This window comes from Ornithorhynchus anatinus, chromosome 3, assembly GCF_004115215.2.
Source record: "Ornithorhynchus anatinus isolate Pmale09 chromosome 3, mOrnAna1.pri.v4, whole genome shotgun sequence".
NCBI lineage: Eukaryota > Metazoa > Chordata > Mammalia > Monotremata > Ornithorhynchidae > Ornithorhynchus > Ornithorhynchus anatinus.
Genome location: NC_041730.1, coordinates 83,928,439 through 83,950,718, shown reverse-complemented (window position 1 = coordinate 83,950,718; position 22,280 = coordinate 83,928,439). Strand labels below are relative to the sequence as shown.

Sequence of the window (22,280 nt, the reverse complement as noted above, 5' to 3'; positions counted from 1 at the left end):
TAATCTTTCCTGTCCTCTGCCTGATAATACTAGTGTCTTCCTAAAATAGAATTCAATTTTTATTTTATGTGTATATTTTAAGGACATCATTTATCTGTCCCATTCTTTCATTACAGAGATGGACTATTCATTGAGTTGGTGGTCAAAGGTTAAACAGCAGAAACTCTCTGTTACAGATTAGCAGTGGGAAATGGAATCTGTATACCAAGATCTGGTCAACAAGCATTCTGCTTTCTAGCTCGTAGCACAGTTTATTAGAGGTGAATGTTAATTCTCTTAAGGGTTAGAGACTGTTCAGCTTTTGGTGCATGTCACTTGAGTGATAATCAGTACTTAACTGCATGCTAGCTCACTGTCAGATCTTCTTTTTCATAGGGCAATTCATAAGCATCACTATAGCTACGTTACACATTGAATTTTGTTTTTCAGTGCTAAAAGAAATCTCTGACAATGGTAGCTTGGTGGATGACACAAGATTAAATACATTTTTACCAGAGACTCAATCTTCAGGGCAATACTTTGAAGGCTCCCTTACAAAACCGTGTTAATATTTCATGTATCATGCTCTGGGGGAGAAAATTAAAACCAGCACATCTAAGAGATGGCTTTTGAAAGTACAAACTAAGACAGGCATTCTTTATTATTCAGGGTAATGCAAAACCCGGGATTGGATTATCCCAAATCACTGGTAATCTGTGCATTATACAAATTACACAGTAGAAAAAGGTAACCATCGCTCAATCAGTAATAACCCTTATTAAGCTTTTACAGCATGCAGAACACCATACTGGGAAGAACAAATGAGTAGGTTTCAGTCACAGTCCTTAGTCCACCATGGACTCAATCTAAAACTCGTAGGAAGAGAGGGAGAAACAAACCCACAGAGAAAGGAAAGGTTTAAAAAGAAAATAAATAGCTTCCCCCCATACACACACACAAAAAAGCAAAGGCAAAATGACACATCACTACTGCCTGGAGGGAACAGAATTCTCTCTCCTCAGATCTTTCTGGCTTCAGTTAGGGCAGTGCCTGCTGCAGTCTTCCCAGCACTCAAAAAGTTACGGATGTGGGCTTTGGCCTTTCGGTGGGGAGAGGGAGCTGAATAAAATTTTAGGTACAAAATTTTTTGTTACCAATTATACTCAGTTCTCCTATATCATGGATATTGTAATCCTGAGAATCCATCAGTAAGAAAACCTCAGGTTACGGTATGCATGCTATGTGGGTTTGCACAACCATATTTCCTCTGGCTAATTGCATTCTATTCAGGAAGACACACATTTTGGGAAGAATGCCCTAGTTCCAAGGCAGAATTATGTCCAAAATGCATAGTTATAAAACCTGTTGCATAGTTAAAAAACCTGTTCTTCTGTCCTCCCTTCATCCCCCTCATGGCTCCAGACACCAAACCCTATTTTTAATCCTCCGACATCTCCACTCTCTCAAGAGGGACTGCGAACAGACTTCTGTCTAGCTTGCACTGTCAGTGATTTGTTTGACTGATGCTTGGACTGTTTATAACTTAACTTTTGCTTTTGCATGTGACTACATTTTATTATTAATTTTTGACTGTTGACCATTTCTTACAGAAATACCAACTTCCTTTTTAATGAAAGGCTGTTATCCTTGAAAGAAATCTCAACGGATTTACTAGACTGTAAGCTCACTGTGGGCAGGGAATGTGTTTGTCCATTGTTATATTGTACTTAGTACAATGCTCTGCACACAGTAAGTGCTCAATACCTACAATTGACAAAATACGACTGACTGACTGAGAAAATCCTTTACTTTTTCTTCTCTTCACCTTTTTTTTTTTAAAAAAAAAAGAAAGCAAAAGTTGGCTCTAGAAATAATGCATTCGGCCAGGAAACTTTTTTCTCTCACTTTTTTCCCCATAAAAATGTCAACTCGAATTTATTGTCTTATTAAATCTTTTCGTTATTGTCTTTGGAACTTCCCCAGTTAAATTAATTGTTAGAACTGGGTGGCAAGACTTTCAGGAGAAAATAGTATAGTATATTACTCTAATTACAGTGTGCTGCTCATCCAAGGATTTTGAAATGCTTAGAGTTTGTTGGGTTTTTTTTTAATTAATTTTTTCCTCCACCAGCAAAGTGAACAGGAGTTTGTATTTCTCCTCCTCCAGATCCCCTCTGTCACCTTAGTTTCTGAGAAATTAAGGGAAAACCAACTGGAGAAATAACCAGTTGAATTGCCTTGGGTTGAGAAGGCAAGTACCACAGGAACAGCAAGGATAAAAAGTCTTTGGAAGGATGATAGATGAAAATTGGGAATTTGTTACATTTTATTTATGTGATCTGTTTAAGGCTTTAATGCATTGTTCCTGGAAAATGTGCATTTATTGTATATAGTGATATACACAGCTGAGGGACCGTCATTGACAGCTTCCGAGGAGTTCAAAAAGCAAAGTCGGGATTTAATAGTCAAAGTGTAAAAGATCTAAGACAAGACAGTCAAGTGACAAATTGTAATTTTGTTGGGATATGTATCGACCAAGGGAAGATAAGGTACCTACTATACAACAAAGTAGAATTCCACATTAATGACTGTTTATTACATTTCAAATTTTGTTTCAAATGAACTGGGTTTTTTTACCAAAAATTTATTCTCCCACTTGTTTTCTCAATTCTTTTTGGTTTGAAAACAAAGCCTTTCATATTGACATGTTTTTTTCCTTCTCTAATTATCATTCAGTGCTATTGTGGAGGTACAGTTGTAACCAGCTGAATGTCGTCTTTTTCTGAAATGAATCTAGCTTTTTTTTTTTTTAAGAAAAATCAATAGTAGATTGAGCCTATACTGCTAAAAAGAAAACATTTCTATACTATCATTAATGGCAACTCATAGAAGAAATGAAAATATAAAGAAAATAAATATAGACAAGCAGCATGGCCTAGTGGATAGAGCATGGGCCTGGGAGTCAGAAGCACCTAGGTTCTAATCCCAGCTCCACCACTTCTCCGCTCTGTGACCATGGACAAGTCACTCAACTTTTCTGTGCCTCAGTTACCTCATTTGTAAAATGGGGAGTAAGACTATGAGTCCCACGTGGGACATGGACTATGTCCAATCTGTCTCGTATCTACCCCAGTGCTTAAAACAGTGACTGGCACATAGTAAGTGCTTAACAAATACCATTAAAAAATGAAAAAAATCAAAGACTACTGGTTTAGTTTTTGCAATCTGCTGCTCAAAGGATGAAACCATTCCTAATTTGCATTTCTTTCTTCCAAAAGGAAACTGTATGGCTTTTGGTGTCTCTATTTTCCTGTTCTCTGTTTTATTATACTTTTCTCCTCTCTCTTTCTGCACAGGGTGGGTATTCTGCTCCCTCCTTCTCTCCTTGGCAGGGCCCAATCCAAGGGATTCCTCGGACTGTTCCACCGCACCGCAGACAGAGTGAGTCTGTATCTCTCACTCGTATCCCTCACTGTTCCCAGTAGACGTTTCTCCCTTGCACGCACTGTTCCTCCTGTAGCATCCTCCTTCCAAGCTACAGAGATTTTCAGCCATCCCTACTGACTCCTAACTTAGATGCTTCCTTTGGCTTCATTTAAGCAACTCCAACTTACACCTTCAGGAAAGTTATTAAAATTTGATTTTTATCCCCATGGTAGCCGAACCTCAAGGTCTTGTTGTCAGTGTTTTGCTTTTAACATGTATCGCTCTTGCTTGATGAATTTCCCTTTCTTTTTGGTGGCCTTGCTATATTACGAGGGAGCAGTTGTTCTGTGTGCTGAAACACATGGGCCTACACAATTTGTGTTGTAAAAGGCACAGATGCAGGTACATATTTGATATCCTGCTGCATATTTTTATTTTCTGTCTTTCTAAAGTAGTCATAAAAATAGTGGAAGTTGAATTTCCATTCAGTGCCACCTGAAGGAGAGACCTTTTCCTTTTTTAATAATTCACTTTTTGTCAAGATAGCTATGTCACCTGTGAACTTATTTTACATCAGCAGCCTGAACTATTTAACCTGGGAATGTGGCTTTCAAAATGCATGGTTGACTAATATTGCTAATTGAGGTACCTGCGCTTGAGTTTTAATAAAATTAATTTGTTACAAATTTTGATTCTGCTTTTCAAAAACCAGATTTTTCATTGTGTACTACGTGCTTTCATAGCAAACCTGGTAAGTTTGTCTTTGTGTGAGTTTGTCCAAAAACAGTTAAATCATAAAATTCTATGCCCCATTCTTAGATGTACTTTAACACTTGAGTTACAACCCGTTTGCAGTTATTTGAAAATATACATCACCCATCCTTCCTAATCGTGATCTAAATGATGCAGTCTTTGCCTGGGTCTTCACACATTTAACCAGTGGACCTATTATGGCTCCACACATATTTGGGTTTGAGGCCAACATTTCTATCATTCACTTAATGGTATTTTTTAAGTACTTACCCTGTGCAGAGCAATGAACTAAGTGCTTGGGAAAGTACAATGCAACAGAGTCAGTAGACATGACTCCTGCCCACAAAGAGCTTACAATATACAGCCTATTTAGTTTTTCTTCATATATGAAGATGAAGATGCTGATGGGGAATTTGCATCCATGCATATGTAATTGAGAGACAGTCTCTTCCACCCTGGATCTAGGAAATGTAATTGGGTGAGTTGCCTCCTCTCTTCCATGCTTACCTCAAGGGGTTTGGGGACAACATCAAGCTCTGAAAATACCAGGAACCTACCATTCTGGTGGTAAGCTACTGTCTGAAAGGGCACTGTGATCTGTTTCTTGTGGAGTCACAGTCTGTGATTTCTACCTTCCTGAGGCCTCTTGGAAAAGTCTGCTAATGCCTGCTCTGCTAATGGTATTTATGATAGGTTTTAAGAAAATGTTGGTTTAAAAACTAACTTGAGGCCATCAGCTTTTCCTAAATTGAGATGGAGGGGAAGAAACTTGCACAGCTCTTCGTTGCCCCAGTATTTGTCTTCTAAAATGATTTCTTCATTGGTTCTTTGGTATGTGCATTGTTTAAAATATTATCCCTATGTATCTTTTAAGCTTTGATTGTTGACTACTCTAGGTATCGCAAATGAGAATATATCAGTGCTTTCCAACTACAAAGATGAAAATGCACAGTGGACTAGTTATGCTGAACTCTATTATTACTTGGTTCATATGGACTCATTTATTTTCTCATATTGTTTAGGTCTTGTTTTTGATCTGAAGAATCTGTGTATGGGCTTGATGATCAAGAATGTGTATCGAGACTGAAAATGTTATGCTTTACAAATGCCCCATTTCCTCACCTTTATCCCCTTTTCCTTTTAAGGATCTGTTTTACAGCATACATTTTGTTTTTATTCCTGCCCTCAGAATTATGTTTATTGCATTAGTATTTATAGTCTTCATCAGGTGGTGTGTCTACCACAATAATAGTGGTTCCTTGAACAATCTTTTAGAGGGTCTAGTTTTAGAGATGATGTGGTTGATTGGTTGAGAGAGAACGATAATTCATATGCCTAGTCAGTGAATTCCAGGTCTTTGGAGCCTAAATCCTTTGGTTACCAAACCAAACTTTCTTTAGAATAGCTTTCCAAAGGCATTTATACAACTAAAACAATCCCATGTAGATGAGCCAAATAAAACTACCAGACAGATCCTATTTTTCTTATGTAGTGCCTCCCCTCACCCCCCCTCCTCCCCGAAATCTAGTCTTGGTGAGAAATAGTACCAGAGACTTTCCACAGTTTCAGTAATGCAGAGGAAAACAGTGGAACTTTAGAATGATAAATTTTCCTTTGGCGCATTACAGAACTTCCTGAAAGGAAGAGCGATTTAAAAATAATGCCTTCTTTATTAAATAGATCTGTAAACACATTCGTATTGCTTGACTCCCAACTCCGAAGTCACATCTTTGCTAATTCCAGACTCTGCATCTAATCCCAACCAAGCGTCAGAGGTTCATTTCCCTCTACAACCTGTGTTCTGCCTCTCTAGTGACCAATAGGTGGATCTGTTTTCTCTTCTGTAAAATGCTGCTATTAAATGTTGACCCAGTTTACCGTTAAACTAATGAGATGTTGAGGGATAAATTGGACTATAAGCTCATTGTGGGCAGGGAACTAATTTTTAATGCTTAGTACAGTGCTTAGCATACAGTAAGTGCTCAATAAATACCATTGATTGATTGAAAAGTGGTCATAAAACCCCAGCAAAATTAGAAATGTGATGTGAGAGTCAAAGTCTGTCTGTGTCAGTATGTATGTACCCAGGCCTATGTCTATGGCAGTATGTACCCAGTTAAAGCACATTTTGAAGTGCAATTTGAAATCTGCTGCTAATAGATAATGCTATAGGAGTCACCTATTTTCCATCTAAGCTCTTTCCCTATTAAGTTTCCCTGCAAACATCTGCTTGAACATAGGATTTCCCATTAAGAGTCATGGATTTGTAAACCAAACAAACTCTTGAAAGTACTGCACACTGAAAAATATAGGGAAGTAAAAAGCCTAATATGCTGAGAGATTTCCTTCTTAATTTAGAACTCAAGTATGGGTAAATAATCAAATCCTCAAAATGATAAATATTCCCAAAAAATATTTTATTTTCCTTTATAAAATTTCCATTTTTCATTATAAAAGTTTAGATGACTTCAACTTAAAGCTGTTTACCATCATTAGACTAATTTTTAAAAGGTTCCTAAAAATCTAGTGGCTGCAGGTTTGACCCCAGGAATGTATTTTTTTTAGGAACTATTGGTCTACACATTGCTAATAAGCTCCACTCTGTGCTAGAATGCATGCATCCTGTTTTTTTAAAAAATTTTAGATACATTTTTAAAAATCTACTGCACATTGAATTACTTTGAATATTAAGCAGCTAAACCTACCTGTTAAATTTCAATAACGCTACCATAAAATGTATAATCTTGAGTCACTGTGAGAGAATTATAATTGAAGAGATCATTCACAGTCTAATTTTAGGAAGAAATTACTTTACCCTTTATACCCTGTGCTCTACATTTTGTTCCTTATGTTGTAGAGGACTAATTACAGGTCAGTTCAGTCAATCAATGATGTTTATTGAGTGCTTACTGTGTGCAGAGCACTGATCTAAGTACTTGGGTCTATACGAAACAGCAAAGTTGGTGAGCATATTCCCAGCCCACAAGGAGCTTACAGTTTAGACTAATTGTCCTGCATTATAAACCTTTGGGCTTATCTTCAGCACCTCTTAAATCTTAAGTTCCCAATCAGAAAATTCTGCTCAAGTGTATTAACACCAATATTAGCTTGATATTCAGATATTATTATTATTAGTAATATAATAGTTAATTATTACTAATAATATAATATAATAATTAATATTACTAATAATAATAATATCTTGCAGCAACCTAGCATGTGATATCAAGCACTGTGGAAAATTTCATGAGGCACTCTCTCAGTAATACACCTGAGCTTAAAAAACCAAAACACTTTTCTAAGAAATACACTCTTTATCTTATCTAAATTGTACAGATGAAATCTTGCTGATATGCTTTTCAATTTTCAGCTGCTCTTTGCACTCTTGTACTATATCCTAATACACAGTGCAGTCATCAGAGATGTTGCAATTTAGAAAACTATGATGTTAAGTGAACATGCTGGGCTTTTATAATAAACAAGATCTCAGACACTGTCACTTTTCATAAGTAATTTTAGCTGTTTGAACAGTGTTAAGTACTAGATTTTAGAAGTGACTGCAGTCTTTTAGAAATGCCAAGTTTAATTCATAAAAGAATGAATTTGTTCGGCAACCACAGCTATCGGGTGTCTCTGTAGTTTTGCCAAGAGCTACTTGAGACAACTAAGCAAAAAAAGAGAGTGTTCATGATTGCTAAACAATCCTAGAAATTGATTTAACTGGTGAGAAGGCATTTATGTAAAATATTCAACTTTTATTGAGGCCTAAATTGCAGTTTAACAGACTTTCATGAGACTTTCAGAATTTCATTAGGGGTACGGATCTAAATCAACTAATATTCATTTGGGAAGGATTATAGAATACTGTCTTTAGTAGACAAAGGAAGGTCTGAAGAAAGAGAAGTCATTTTCACTTCCTTTTAGTAGAAATGTGTTGAGTGTGACCAGAGTACTTTTAATTTCACTGAGGTAAGAACTTATGAGTGAGTCCTTAGGAATGACTGACTGCTTTGTTGATGAAATTCTGTGGGTACCTAACACTTGGACTTCTCTCCGACACCATTTAAGAAGACAGTTGATGGGATTCTATTCAGTATCCTTAATAGAGTGTATCTAAATACTCCTAGTTGCTATTCTGTCCTGGCAATTGCTCATTGTTTTGTGTTGGCATTCTGACTTCATTGTCCTTGTCTTTTTCTTGTCTCTGCTTTCCCATTATGCCATTGGCAAGGAGTTGAGGAGTTAGTCCATTACTTCTATGATAAAGCGTGGTACAGTACAATTTCAGATTTCTTCCCACTACCACCTTCCACCAAAAAAACAACCTATTTTTCCACCTTGCATGATGCATGCTTGTCAAGTCTGTGCATGGATTACAGTCATGCTTCATATTTCCCTCCCTCTTACCCATTCAAAATATATTTAATGGAATCCAATATGTATTTGTCCCAGTAAAACCTTTTAAAAATGATGCAATATTTTGGCTCAGTGGAAAGAGCACGGGCTTTGGAGTCAGAGGTCATGAGTTCAAATCCCGGCTCGGCCACTTGTCAGCTGTGTGACTGTGGGCAAGTCACTTAACTTCTCTGGGCCTCAGTTACCTCATCTGTAAAATGGGGATTAAGACTGTGAGCCCCATGTGGGACAACCTGATTCCCCATGTCTACCCCAGCGCTTAGAACAGTGCTCTTCACATAGTAAGCACTTAACAAATACCAACATTATTATATTGTAGCCAAATGTTTAAAAATATTTAATATCTCGTACCTCTGTAAGCCTTTACGTAGTGGGTTTGCAGTTTTCTCTGGTGACCAAGTTTGACTGTTGCTTAACAGGTGAATTGGAGATAAGCATGGTTTTTTTGAACATATTTGAATCCAGTTATAAATAAACCTCTCTGGCCAGCAGGCTGCCAGTTAGCCAGGGAGAAAGCTCGAAGTGGGTATATTTTCAAGGCCTCAGACTCAAGGCCTTTCTTGTGGTATAAAACAATAAAAAAGGCTCCCAGTTAGGTGCTTCAGGCTCCTTTCTTCATATTAGATTACTCTGTGTGAGTTTTATCAATCAGTCAAAGGTATTTATTGCATGCATACCGTATGCAGAGCACTGCATTAAGTACTTGTGAGAGAACAGTACAAGTTGGTGGACACAATCCCTGCTCACAAAGAGCTTAAAGTTTAGAAGGAAAGACACATTAAAATAAATTACAATAGGGGAAATGGTAGAGTCTAAGAATATGTCTGTAAGTTCTATGAGGCTGAGACTGGGGTGAATATCAAGTGCTTAAGGAGTGCAGATCTGAGTGAATAGGTAATGCCGTGGGGAAGAGAGTTAGGGGAAATGAAGGCTTAGGGAAAGTTTCTTGTGAAGTGCTGTTCCAAAGTTTACCACATCTTAATTGCTGTCATATAAGGAGCAGTAGGATGTAGCCCAAACTGGCCACATAGATGAGGGAGAGGAGGAGAGAGTTGAGAGTACCTTGATTTGGAAGGAAGTATTGAGAGCAGACCAGCTAGGGAAGGATTGGGGAGGTGGGTTAGGAAAGACAGCCTCATTGTTTAAGTAAGGTACCTCTGGTGTTGACCTGTTGGTGTCAGGTGAGTTACTTTCAGCTCAAACATGTGGCTAAAGTTAACCTGGAAATGATGAATGGTTATCCCAGAGATTTCTTTAGCAGTGACAGTGCCTTCTTTCCATCAAAACATCGTGGCCTAGTGGAAAGAGCCTGGGTCAGGGTGCTAGAGGATCTGGTTCCCAATCCTGCTTCTCCACTCAACCTTTTGTGTGACCTTGGGAAAGTCACTTAACTTTGCTCTGCCTCAGTTCCCTCCATCTGCAAAATGGGGATTAAATACCTATTCCCCCTCCTACTTAGACTGTGAGCCCCATGTCGGACCTGATTATTATGTATCTACCCTAGCGCTTAGTACAGGACTCAGCACTTAGGAAGTAGCATGGCTCAGTGGAAAAAGCATGAGCTTGGGAGTCAGAGGTCATGGGTTCTAATCCCGGCTCCACCGCTTGTCAGCTGTATGACTTTGGGCGAGTCACTTAACTTCTCTGTGCCTCACTTATCTGTAAAATGGGGATTAAGACTGTGAGCCCCATGTGGGACAACTTGCTTACCTTGTATCCCCCCCAGCGCTTAGAACAGTGTTTTGCACATAGTAAGCGCTCAACAAATGCCATCGTCATCATTATTATTATTATTATTTAACAAATAACCACAATTATTATTAAACTCTTAAGCATTCTGAAGCACCGAGTGATTGACCATTCCTTCAGTGGAATTCCTGAATCCCGGTTGAAAAGGCTCTTGACTTTTATAAAGGCATTTAGGCTTTTGCATATCTCTAATAATTAAGGGAATTACAGGAGTACTTGGAAATACCAAAATATATGTCATATTAAGTGTCTGCCAGTGTACTAAGTGAAATGTTTGTTTTCGTAGAGGCTGGCTTTCTCTGGGACGGAGACTTGGAAATATTCCATTGCTGTGGATTGTAACCAAATGCCGAAAGGCTTTGTGTGAACATTTAGATAGAATATCCATTGTTAAAACAGAGTTCATTAGGAATGGAACTAGAGAATAGTAAAAGGTTGCTGAGGTGAACTATCATTGGATGGACAAATTGGACACATCAGTGAAAATCAGATTACTAAAGATGTAGCATTGACAAGAATAACTTGCTGATACTGTCAAAAATTGAAGTTTACTCATTGCCAGAATCAGTCAACCAAACTCCTTCATCCTTCCTGATCAATTTGGACTATGCAGATTAGACCTTTAATCCAAAGGCTCGGCACGCAGTAAGCGCTGAATAAATCTCATTGATTGATACATGAAAGTAATGTCTAATCAAATGAGACTCATTTTTATCTAGCTTGAGACTGTTCAGATGAACTACCATGTGCAGTATGGATGGGCTGACCTCCCTCCTCTGATGCTAGGACTGTCCAAATGATAGGTTTCTGATCACTGACCTTAGGGTTCAAGCAGCTCCAATATAAAAGGGTGAGATTGCCCTTCTGATATAAAGACTGCAGCTGACCAAGTGATGTGGATTGCTGATCTAATCCATGAAAGAACTCCTCATGGATTGGATCAGTGACTCCGAATGACCCCGGCTACTACTATCCCAATATTGGGAAGGAGAAGGGTAAAAGACCTAAAATTTTGTGGGGCAGGGGTAGAGGGAGGGAAAGGGGAAGAGGAGAATTCTGGGAGAGGTCAAGGAAACTCAGTCTAATTAAGACCGGTGCTAGAATTCATGTTGGAAATTCAACCTTGGATTTTGGAGTGTTAACTCTTGATCAGCAGTATCACGATATCAGGAAATTATCCATCACCCAGGCATTCCTCCCATTCCAACACTTGTCAGTGGTTAGTTTGTATTATTATTAGTATTTATTAATTGCAATGCAGTAAGTGTTGAGGAAGTACAGAAGGTTGAGAGAGAGGGAATTACTGGAGACCCAGTCATTCTTGTTAAGATCCACTCAGTTCCTTCAAGCCCTGACTATAGGACCAGAATCATATCTGGTCGTCCAGGCCCCATCCCAACTTGTTAGATCCCATTTTGAAACATACCTAGTTAAAATGTGGCAAAGACACCAATAGGCCCCATTGGCAACCTTTGTTTCCAACTGACGAATCGTAGGGGATCCTAGATTTGTGTCAGTTTGAAAATTTGTCATACAGAAAATGGCTGTTTGGGAGCTAGAACAAGCACACCTAAAATATATTTTTATTTATTTCTGGTATCTGTTAAGCATCTACTATACTGCTAAACACTTTACTAAGCACTGGAGTGATTACAAGACAATTGTGTTGGATATAGTCTCTGTCCCACCTGGGGCTCACAGTCTAAGAGACTTTAAAATGAAAAGTTTAGCTAGACGTGTAGAATTGATTACAGAAGAATCTTAATAAGCATTGCATTTGAAAGTATTAAATATGCTCAGTACGCACCCTAGTTTACATTTTTCCCAACAGAAATTCTCTGATGGTAAGATCAAATAAAAGTTGGCCGTGTACCATGACATTATACCATGCCCATAGAGTTAAGATTTGGTAATATACTGAAGGTTAATCAAGCTATTAAGGCATCTGTTCTTTGCCATGGGACCTAAAGGTAGCACAAACTCTCTTTGTCTGATGTACTATTATTTTGAGATTGTTGTTTTGATCAACAGGTTTTAAGGAATCTCTGTACTGAGAGAGGCATTTTTTTGTTTCACTGTCTCTTGGGCTTAAGCAGCCTTTTGATTCCACTCAGTAAAGCCAACTTGTCATGGAACACCATCTCTTGAATTTTTTGTTTTTTGGTTTACTTAAAAAAATATATATTGGGAACCATATCCTGTTAAAAAAAAAAAAAGCAAGGGGTCTAATGAAATGGAAAACCTACCAAGGCGTTTTTAAAAAAATTTACTCACGACACTAATTGCTTTTGGATAATTTGGAACACAGCTAATTAGTGTGTCTATTAAAATTGATTTGAAATACAACAATATAATGTTTAATTTCCTCTTATAATTAGAAAATAAAAATTTGAAGTATTCATTCACCTGAAACAGCTATTACTGTGCAGTAAACATCAATTGCCACATTAATCTTTTCTATATTTTACAATTAGAGTTTAAAAGCCGAGTGTTTTTGACCTTTAGGTAGCCCATTCATTTTGACACCCCCTACTTTGGCATGACTTATTTCATAGAAAAAACACCACTTCATTAAGGTGTAGATAATCAGATTTTCAGTGTGAGCTATTGTCTGTCATTTTAGGGCCTTGATGTAGGATTCCTGGGTCTTAGTAAGCAATTCAGATTTTACTCTTCAACCCAAAACTCATCAGCCTGGTTTAAGCTTTGATTTGACTTAAAATGCAAACTTCATTTTGTGATAGCAGAAGCAGTAGCAGCAATAGCAGTAGTAATAGTAGAATTGGTAGTGGTGGTAATTAGATTTATTAAAGCACCATTCAGAAAACAGCACAAGAGGAAAGCACAAGTGATAATTAGATTTAGTCCCTTACACCTAAGGCACTCACAGTCTAAGAAAAAAATGTTGGGATGGTTAGAGATGGGCGCATAGGAAAAGAAGAAATGAAAAACAAAACCCAAAATAACATAAAGGATAAGAATAATGGTACATACAAAAAAGAAATGGGGAATTGCGGCTAGAGGAATGGAGTTTCAAGCTCCTCACAGCTCAGATTCCAACATTTACAACAGTCACAGCCACGGCATCAGTCTTTTTGGCTTTCTAAAAGTGGAAAGGCATGCTGCCAGAGTTTAGGTCTACAAGGATACTGCTGCCAAGCCATTCCTTAAATTTCTCTTTTCACTTCTTTAATTATTAGCTTGGCTGTAGAGAGCTGGGTATGGTGATGAGCAAGTTTGGTTGTGAGGGTCAGTGAACAGGAAAGAAAGCATCCTGGAGGTACTAATTCAAGAGAGCCCTTATCCTCTGGCTCAGAAGTATTTTCCTTTCCAGTTTTTAGATTTGTTTAGTGTGTCCTTGTGTATCATTTGCCCCTCATATCCTGGTTTTCATTCCACTTAGAGCAGTGCTTGACCCATAGTAAGTGCTTAACAAATACATTATTATATCCATTCTTGTTAGACAGGGATTGCAGGGAAACCCAGTTAATTTCATATTGAATATGGTCACCTCACAAAGGCTGAAATCTTTTCCCTTTTGTTTATTCATCTGTGGGGTAACTTACCGGGAAAGTGATCCTTCCACAGTATGGAAGCCAAAGATTTAGAGTTGATTCCGATATGCCCAGTCGAGAGAGCAAGGCCAAAGAAAGTGGACAGGTGTTAAAATTCACTCAGAAAGTCAGTGGTTATAAACCCAAAGAGTAGCTCTACTGTTTTGGAGAGTTTGAACAACAATGATAAAATTCCCATAACATTTTGGGCCACACAGTGGTCTGTTGAGAAAATGGCATATTGGAAGAGTTACCCGGTTTCTGCTCTATTCCTCTCAGCTCTCATTTTATACATGGGAGTTGGGGAGTTTCTTGAAAATCAGCAGTAGAGTCTTGACGTTCAGAAATTAGACTTACAACCTTTTAAATACATAGATAAAAGTGGTTTTCAATGACTTTCCCAACCATTAGGTGAAAGTTTTGGGGGTGGGATTAACTCTACTCAGTGGAGCCATGTACCCACTGGGTTAGCTCCCATTGACTTTTTTTTCCTCTGAGTATTTTCCTAAGTAAGGATGATGATGAAGTAATAAAGGTCAAATGTAGGTTGATTTTGTGTGAAATAATCAGAATTTCCCTTCACTGAAGACTCATAATCGTCACTAAGCATCGTACTGGGTATGTAATACAAGCACTCAGATACGGCTAGTGATACTGGATTGTATTTTATCAGTTTTTTGAAGTTTTACAGGGTAAAAATGATTACTTCAGAAGCCCAATTAGAACAAACTTTTTTCATAGGTGTATTCGCTTTTAGTTCTCTCCAAATAAGTTTAGTGTGCTTTGAGTATACTCCAACCACAAGTGTAGCTATAGAATTTAAAATGAATAAAAGGCCGGAGATCATAATGCTAGCCGTATGCTTCGTGAAGATAAACTGGGACTTTTTATTAATTTATTCAGGATACTTACAATACCTAGTACTTAGGTATAATGTCTAAGATTTTCAAATAGAATTATAAAGTGAAACTCTGTTTCTCAAGAGTAAATCAGTCATTATGCTTTTCCATTTGGGACTTCCATTTAATTTTGACACTCGTCTGGAATTTATTGCTGGCATTTTTTTTCTTTTTTTCTTTTTGCATACGGTATCAGTCACATTTGTCTCATGGGCCCACCTGTGTGTTTTGCCAATGCCGATTTCTTTTAAAACATGAAGCCGCATATCAAGTCACATTGGGCACCAGATCGGCACACTTTGAATTTAGCGTGGTATTGACCACCCTTTTTTAAAGTTTTTTGTTGTTTATATTGTTTTTCATTTTACAGCCTCAAGTACTACAGCCTTCCAGCAGCCTTCCCAGTTCCACAGGCCACGTCCGGGGAAAACTAACAAAGCCACCACTTATCGAGGCCCACAGTGAAAGGCCAAGCCACAGCTCATGTCAGGATGCTGACCGTCCACACGAAAAGGTTACAGCTGCCTCTCAGAGGAAAGGTGATTATGGTCTCGATGAACTGCCCCTGTTATTTAATACACAGCTAAACTTAGAGGATGAAGCTGAGAAAGCACCTTCTGGAGAGAAGCAGGGGGTAACTGAGAGTGTTACGGAGTCCACTCAAGCAGGTAGTCATAGAGCTAGAGACCTACAGTCTTCACTCCTGTCTGTTCAGACACTTACTCCAGCAAATTCGAGAAAAGAAGGGCAGATTAATTTAGCAGTGAAAACTCCACCGTCACCCACGGATCATAAATTGCAGGAAAAGACCTCGCAGCTTCTAAAGCCATCAATTCAGGATGTTGCATCATCTCAGAAGAGTTCCCTCGCTTGCAAGGAGTCAGAGTCAACGTCAACATGCATTCCGCTTCAACGGACGCCTACTCAGACAAGCCTAATGAGTAAGCCGAATCTGAAAACCTCTAAGCTTCGCCCACCAACTGCCTCCTTGATTAAACATACGCCAACAGGCAATCCTAAACTATCATCGTCTGCAGAAAGACAAAACATCCAGCCCAAGACACATATCCCAAGACCTCTGGCCCAAAGAAAGGAAAACCTGCAAAATCCGAGTAGCAATTTACATTCTGGGGATAGCTTGATGTCTAATCGGTATTCTCGTCTCCCTAAACCAAAGATGCATTAAGGCTCTAACTGCTCCAAGCTCATTTCTTCGTAAAGATTGTCATGCTGTAATTGCATTCTGAAAATGCATCTGGTCTGAAGGCTTCTCGAATATTAAAACTTGCAGCTGTCATTCGTTAGGCCATTCCCTTCTTGGTTGAATTCCGTCTTATTGGAAATATTCAGCATCTCTTGAGTGAATGCTAAGGTTTATGTGTCAGACTCCAGGGCCTACAGGAGCACCTGATTTCATGGCCCTTCTTCCCACATATCAAAAGGTGTAGCAAACTTTGAAGCTGGCAAAGTCCACCAAGCCCATTATCAGAATGCGCCACTCGGCATTCAAGAAGGTCGGCTTGCAGACGTGCTCCCTTTGCAGGTCTGATTAATCTTGACTATCAAAAAAAAACACTATGATCCCACCATTCACCCAGTCTTTGTAGTGTTACCGTTTAGGCTAGAACTGTTGCTTATTACTCAGAGTCTTAGTCTATAAGCAGATATAATGGCATCGGTCATAAGTCTGACTCTGGATTTCAGAGGGCTATGCAAAATCCTCATAGTCATCCAACTAACTCAAGCCTTCAGTAGATAGTTTGTGAAGTCTGTGATATATTTTTTTTTCCCTCAAGGATCAAAAAGTTGTTTTGTTATATGATTTAGTGCCCCTGTTCTCAGGTGCCAGGCAATTCCACAGGGTAAAATGAATCTGTTTGCTTATAAACACCTATATTATCCATGCATTGCTGTAACAACTCCTTGGTATTCCTTTGAGTTCAGCTGATGTGACGGGGAAGTTTCTGAAACACAGAGCTGAAGGTGCAGCGCTTTGCAAAATAGCTGGTGTTACTTTTGTCAGTGGTGACTCATGGCCTGTTGGATGAGGGCCCACCGTGATGCCTGTGCTAGGGTTCCACAGCATACATTTTTTAATTATGTTTTTAACTTTATTGTACTATTTGTATTTATTGAATTTCTGCTAATATCAGAAGACTCTGAAGTACCTGACTTGAAGTGTTTGCACAAAATTTTGCTGTATGTATAGGGATTTAAGACTATTTTGCATAATAAAACTTGTGTTTAAAAAATATTTTGAGAAAAATCACAGATTTGCTTTGAGCAAACCCATGAGAAGAGCTGGTACTCTTAAGAGCTTTCCCCCCACCCCCCGCCCCAAGGCTGTCTAGCTTTCTGTCCTTTGGATGGATGGATGGATGGATGGATGTGTGCATACGTGTATATGCGTGTGTGTGTGTGTGACTAACTCCTTGAAAGGTGAAAAGTAACTGAGAAAGAGTTGTGCGAGGAAGAGCAAATGTGATGGTTAGGAAAAAGCCTTCTCTTAAAGGGATTTTGGGAAAAAAAATCTGTAGCAGGGGGAAGCTGTGGGACTAGGAAGTAAAAGCATGCATGGTACTGGACTTGTATGCCCGCCAACAGTGAAGTGTTTGACAGATTTACCCTCATATTTTTCACATGCCTGCTCAGCAGTATTGAATCTGCATCCCGGCCAACTACGAAACACAGCCAGATTTAAAATTGTTTTCCGTAAGAGATGCCTCAGCTGAGGTTGTGGACAAAAAGAAAATCCACATTTTGGCAGTCTTGTTTTTAGCACCTATTGAATCCTAACGTATTGAAAGTGTATCAAGTCAAGAAAATCAGTCGCACAGCTTCCGAGTGATAGTTTTGAAAAGAAAATGCTGGTGAATGAGGCTAATCTTTCCCCCTCCTAAGTGGCCAGTGTTGAATTTAATTTCAGAAATGACATCCGCTTCATGATGCTGATCAATTTTCCTTCCTGAACTGACCTTAGAGTGCACATATAGTTAAGTGTGAACTGTTTGTTCTGGGATATTCAGGGAACTGGTGAGAAAATGGGACTAGATGATTTTTTTCATTCTTGCCATAAAATTTTGTTGTGATGCATTAGTGTTACAGCAGATTCTATAGATGGTATCATTTATGGTAAGCGTATAGTAATGGACCCCATCGACAAGACATTTAACGTCATTTAAATGATTTCCATTGGAGACGGTCTGTTGGACTTGCAGTCCAGAAGCAGAGGGCCTTTTTTTTTCCTTCTTTTTATGTGGAGATGAAATAAGGCATGCCAAAAAACTGGCTTCAGCTTCTAGACTCTTTCCCAAAAGTTGAAATCTGCTGACTGATCATTCAGCAGACTTCTGGTTAATTTTCAGGTCTCTTTAGATTTTTATTGAGTATTATTTGAAAGATAACCTTTTCTTTTATTGGGGAAGAGCAATTTTATTTTTTTATTTTGTTTTTTATCCACTTGTCCAGGAAGATGTGGAGTTTGAATTGGTTGTGTTTTGTCTTGTTTTTCTCCCCGATTCCTTTCTCATAATGTTAATGTACACGATTCACGGGTTCTGCACCTTAACTGATTTTGAGTCTTTAAGGCCTAGGCCCATTAGGTCGTCATAGAAATGGGGTAACCTATAAAGAAAAAAATATTGAAACGTTCACACGAGGCAAAACAAGTTTTAGGCCTGTAGTTATTTTAATAGCTGCAAGAAGAAACAGATTTTGACCTGAACAGGAATGCCAGGTTTTCTTCAGTGTAAGTTTTGAATCAGAAGAGGAGGCAGGGGATTAGCAGAGCTTCTGGATGTTAACAGCTCACTGAATCAGGGATTGACAGGATCTTTATTTGAGTCCCTCTGTTCGCAAGCCTCTCGCAAAGTGTTCCTCTGGAGCTCAGCTCAGCTCCTCAGTTGGCTTTTGTGTGGTTAATGGAGAAGGCTGCAGGTATGTACTTTAGAGTCCAGAGGATGAAGTGAAAGTGATCAGCTGATGAGTGGGTGGAAGAGATAATGGAGTGAAAATAAAGTTTCACGCTGATGAGCAGGAAAATAAATGGTAGTGGAGAAGAAATTTGGAATTGGGTTATGGGTGTTAAGTGGTTGCCCGAGAGCCTTAGCAGTACAGGTGCAGATGATTTTAAAGGCATTAATCAAAGGATTAAGGAGTTGCATCTTTTAGCTTGGTTCTCTAGGTTTCAGAAGACTATTAATGTTGATTCCCATTGATGTTTTTCTTTTGGGGTCTCATTCATTTGTGCAATATTTTCAAGAGTATGAGACTACTAACTGTTCAATGTATTTGTATAGAAATGAGAGCAATTATTAATTATTTTAGCAAGCGAATAATGGAACTTGAGGAAGAAAAAGAAAAACAAATTTGCACTTTAAATGAGCTTTATTGCTTGGAGTTGTGCCTAAAATAATCTAAACGCCTCCCGTTGTGTGTGGCTTTTGTTTGAAACAAACTTCCTGTAATTGTTGCTGTTTGAAGGTAGCTATACAGCACTGCACAGAATTACTATATCCCCCCTCCCCCCTCCCCCCTTCCTTGCATGGCTATTTTTTCCATTAAAGCGCTAAGTTTTCTTGTATTTAATCCTCCTTCCCATAAACCCTGCCCCCCTCACTAATAATGCAGCACAGAAATGTATCCCTTCCCTTGACTGCCATGTAACGATGCTTGTGTAGTATAACGCGAGGTTGATTCTGGGCTGTGTGCACAGTGTTGATTCGTGGGTGCAACAGAACTGCGTTCATCATTTCACCCACTCCAAAACTGTATCACTTCCCTTTTCACATGCTAAAACCCGCTGGTGCCCGAATTGCACCCAAACAGCTTAAAGTGAGTCTCAACAGTAAATCTCAGTGTGTCCTCATACTTAAGCACCGGCATAGTGTTTATGATTGCTAAAGGACCCGGATTCACTTAGGTCGTGATAACAACATGCATGTATCTGCCCTAGGCACCCATTTTGAATTTCTGTAGAAAATGTATATGGAAAATTAGGCATAGGATGAGGGGAGGCAAGGTGAGGACTACTTCATGATTTGCAAAACACACTATTCCCGCCCCCACCCCTTTATTCCGATGCTTGAAGTCAGTGATCTAATTTGCCTCCATATTGCCTCTCTCGTCTCACTGTAGCTGCAGGCTCTGAAGCGCAGTGAGTCTTACTGTACGATTGTAGTGGTAGACATCAATTTTAAAGTAATCTACAACCATGCTATTAATGAAATGTACAATTCACTTTGATCACTGCTGTGGTAAAGCTGCTCACTGCCTCCTTAGCTTTCAAAAGTCCAGAATAAAGACTGTAAATGTTAACTCTAATGTTAAGATTTGAAGTCTTAAATTCAGTACTAGATACAAAACAAAAACACAACATCTCCTTAATACCTGCAGTGTTTGTTTTGCCCCTTTGGTTTTATTTAACCAATTCAGAGTAAATACTGTATATTGGAACTTGCTTGTAAAATGGATTTAATAAACTTGTATGTAAAAATAAAATCTTTCCTGAAAGTGTTGCTCTAGTGAATAAAAATAAAGTTGATATTCTAAAAATGATCCCTTCTGACATTTGCTGCTATGAGTTATTTGGATTTTGTTTTCCATTTTCACCAAGAGAAATCAAGCTGACCAAAGGACATCTGTCATGGTAGAGTATTTCTCTTCTGGCTTTGCTGCTTCAGTTGTCCAGTAAAAGACTAGTGTCTACTGAAATGGGAGTTTGGGAAATATCACTTCTCGTTCCACCAAGGGTTCAGCGGAGCAGCATAGCGTAGTAGAAAGAGCATGGGCTTGGGAGTCAGAGGACCTGAGTTGTAATCCCGGCTCTGCCATTTATCTGCCGTGTGACCTTGGGTCAGTCACTTAACCTCTCGTGTGCCTCAGCTCCCTCAACTGCAAAATGGGGATTCAATGCGTGTTCTTCCTCTAACTTGGATTTTGAGCCCCATGTGGGACCCAGTTATCTTGTATCTACTCCAGGGCTTGGCACGTAGTAAAAGCTTAAAAAATTATTATTATTATTTGACCTTTCCCATATTATTTAGCTCTCTGCCTCACAATTTTCCCATAAGTAGAGGAAAAAGTTGTCCCATCCAATACTTAGCCCACAAGAACATTGGGAGGGTTTTGCTTCATTGTAGGCTGTTAGGCACCTACCACACTGCAATTATGGGTTTATATAAATGAAGGAGGAAATATCTCCAGAGAATCTTCCTCGCAGAAGTGTGAACATGGAGTTGAAGAAACGTCAGTGTCAAAAGGATGGAAATCCTAGGATCCAAACCTTAAAATCTATCTCAGTGAAATTGAATGTTACAAATGAAATGTAGATAATTAAAAGGGTAATACACTTTAGCAGTGTTAGTAATATTTATGAAGTGCATACTGGGTGCAGAGCACTGTATTAAATGTGGGAAAGAATGTACAGGTGGGAATTAGTCCCTTCCTTGGAGTGCTCACCCCCTAGGTGTTGGATAAAAGGAAAAGACATTAGAGGAGAGTCATTACCTGTGGTTTTGAAAAGAGGAAGCAAAAGTTCCGGTTTTACAACTACCGAGAAGATGGAACTGATTTGTGTACTAAGTCCTCAGACTTGAGGTAGAGTGAAAGGCAGTCCTATTGAAGAGAGTAATCCCCTGTTAAACTAACAAATACCTAGATTTCATCCTTCACATTCAAAGTTGACCTTAACCTCAAGTGAGGTTCTACCAGTGAATGAGGCTGTAAAGAGCGATGTGGTATTGACACACCTTCCCTCGATGTTCCAAATAAGGATAGGTCTTTCTGCTGTTTGGGGTTGTCTCACATTGGACCAACCTCTGTCTCCCGTCGTTATGACCTTCATGAAGACTTTGCTCAAAGAAGCCCTTCCTGGGGCTTCTGTCCCAGAGGCTGTCCTGTCAGCTCCCGTGGTGTCCCATAACATCCCACGGCACTGTCGCACTGTCACCGTGCCTTTAAATAGTTCCTTCTGCCCTCCAGGATTACATGTGCCCCTTTTCAGTGCTCCCACAGTAACCACTCACATATCCTGCTGTCATATCTTCTCCTCATCTGTCCAGCAGAACTGCATTGCTGTGATTTCACTGATTTCCTGGGTTACAGCTGTTGAGCCATCACCAATGGCATTTATTGAGTACTTAACTGTGTGTGGTGTCAGTCAATTGTATTTATGGAGCGCTTGGGGGAGTACAATATAACAGGCACATTCCTTGCCCACAGTGAGCTTACAGTCTAGTGGGGGAGACAGACATTAATATTAATACATAATTTATAGTATATAATTTATAGATCTGTCAATAAGTGCTATGGGGATGAGGGTGGGGTGAATATCAAATGCCCAAAGGTCACAGCTCCAAGTGCATAGAACAGAGAGTGAGCCAGGGAAAAGAGTGGACGTTGGACAGGGTGCCTGAAAAGTGCTTAACAAATACCATAAAAACCCCCCAAACAAAATAAAAAACATATAGAGAGGATCAAGCATAGGTGAGTTAGAGTAAAACCT

The 22,280-nt window shown here is 39.0% G+C and overlaps 1 protein-coding gene across 10 annotated transcripts in view; it reads left to right on the top strand.

The window, feature by feature from the left end:
* The window catches only part of CCSER2 (coiled-coil serine rich protein 2), a 207,692-nt gene extending 187,360 nt beyond the window's left edge, over positions 1 to 20,332 (top strand). For 6 of the 10 annotated variants that reach the window (XM_029059679.2, XM_029059681.2, XM_029059680.2 and 3 more), the window contains one exon: positions 15,147 to 20,332. In XM_029059679.2, coding sequence (XP_028915512.1) covers positions 15,147 to 15,962 — 816 coding nt within the window. In that variant the 3' untranslated portion in view covers positions 15,963 to 20,332. Of the gene's footprint in view, positions 1 to 3,335; positions 3,421 to 4,117; positions 4,157 to 8,389; positions 8,430 to 15,146 lie in introns of all 10 variants that reach the window. The other 4 variants (XM_029059682.2, XM_029059684.2, XM_029059683.2 and 1 more) reach the window with 4 other exon arrangements.
* The last annotated feature ends 1,948 nt before the right edge of the window (positions 20,333 to 22,280 follow it).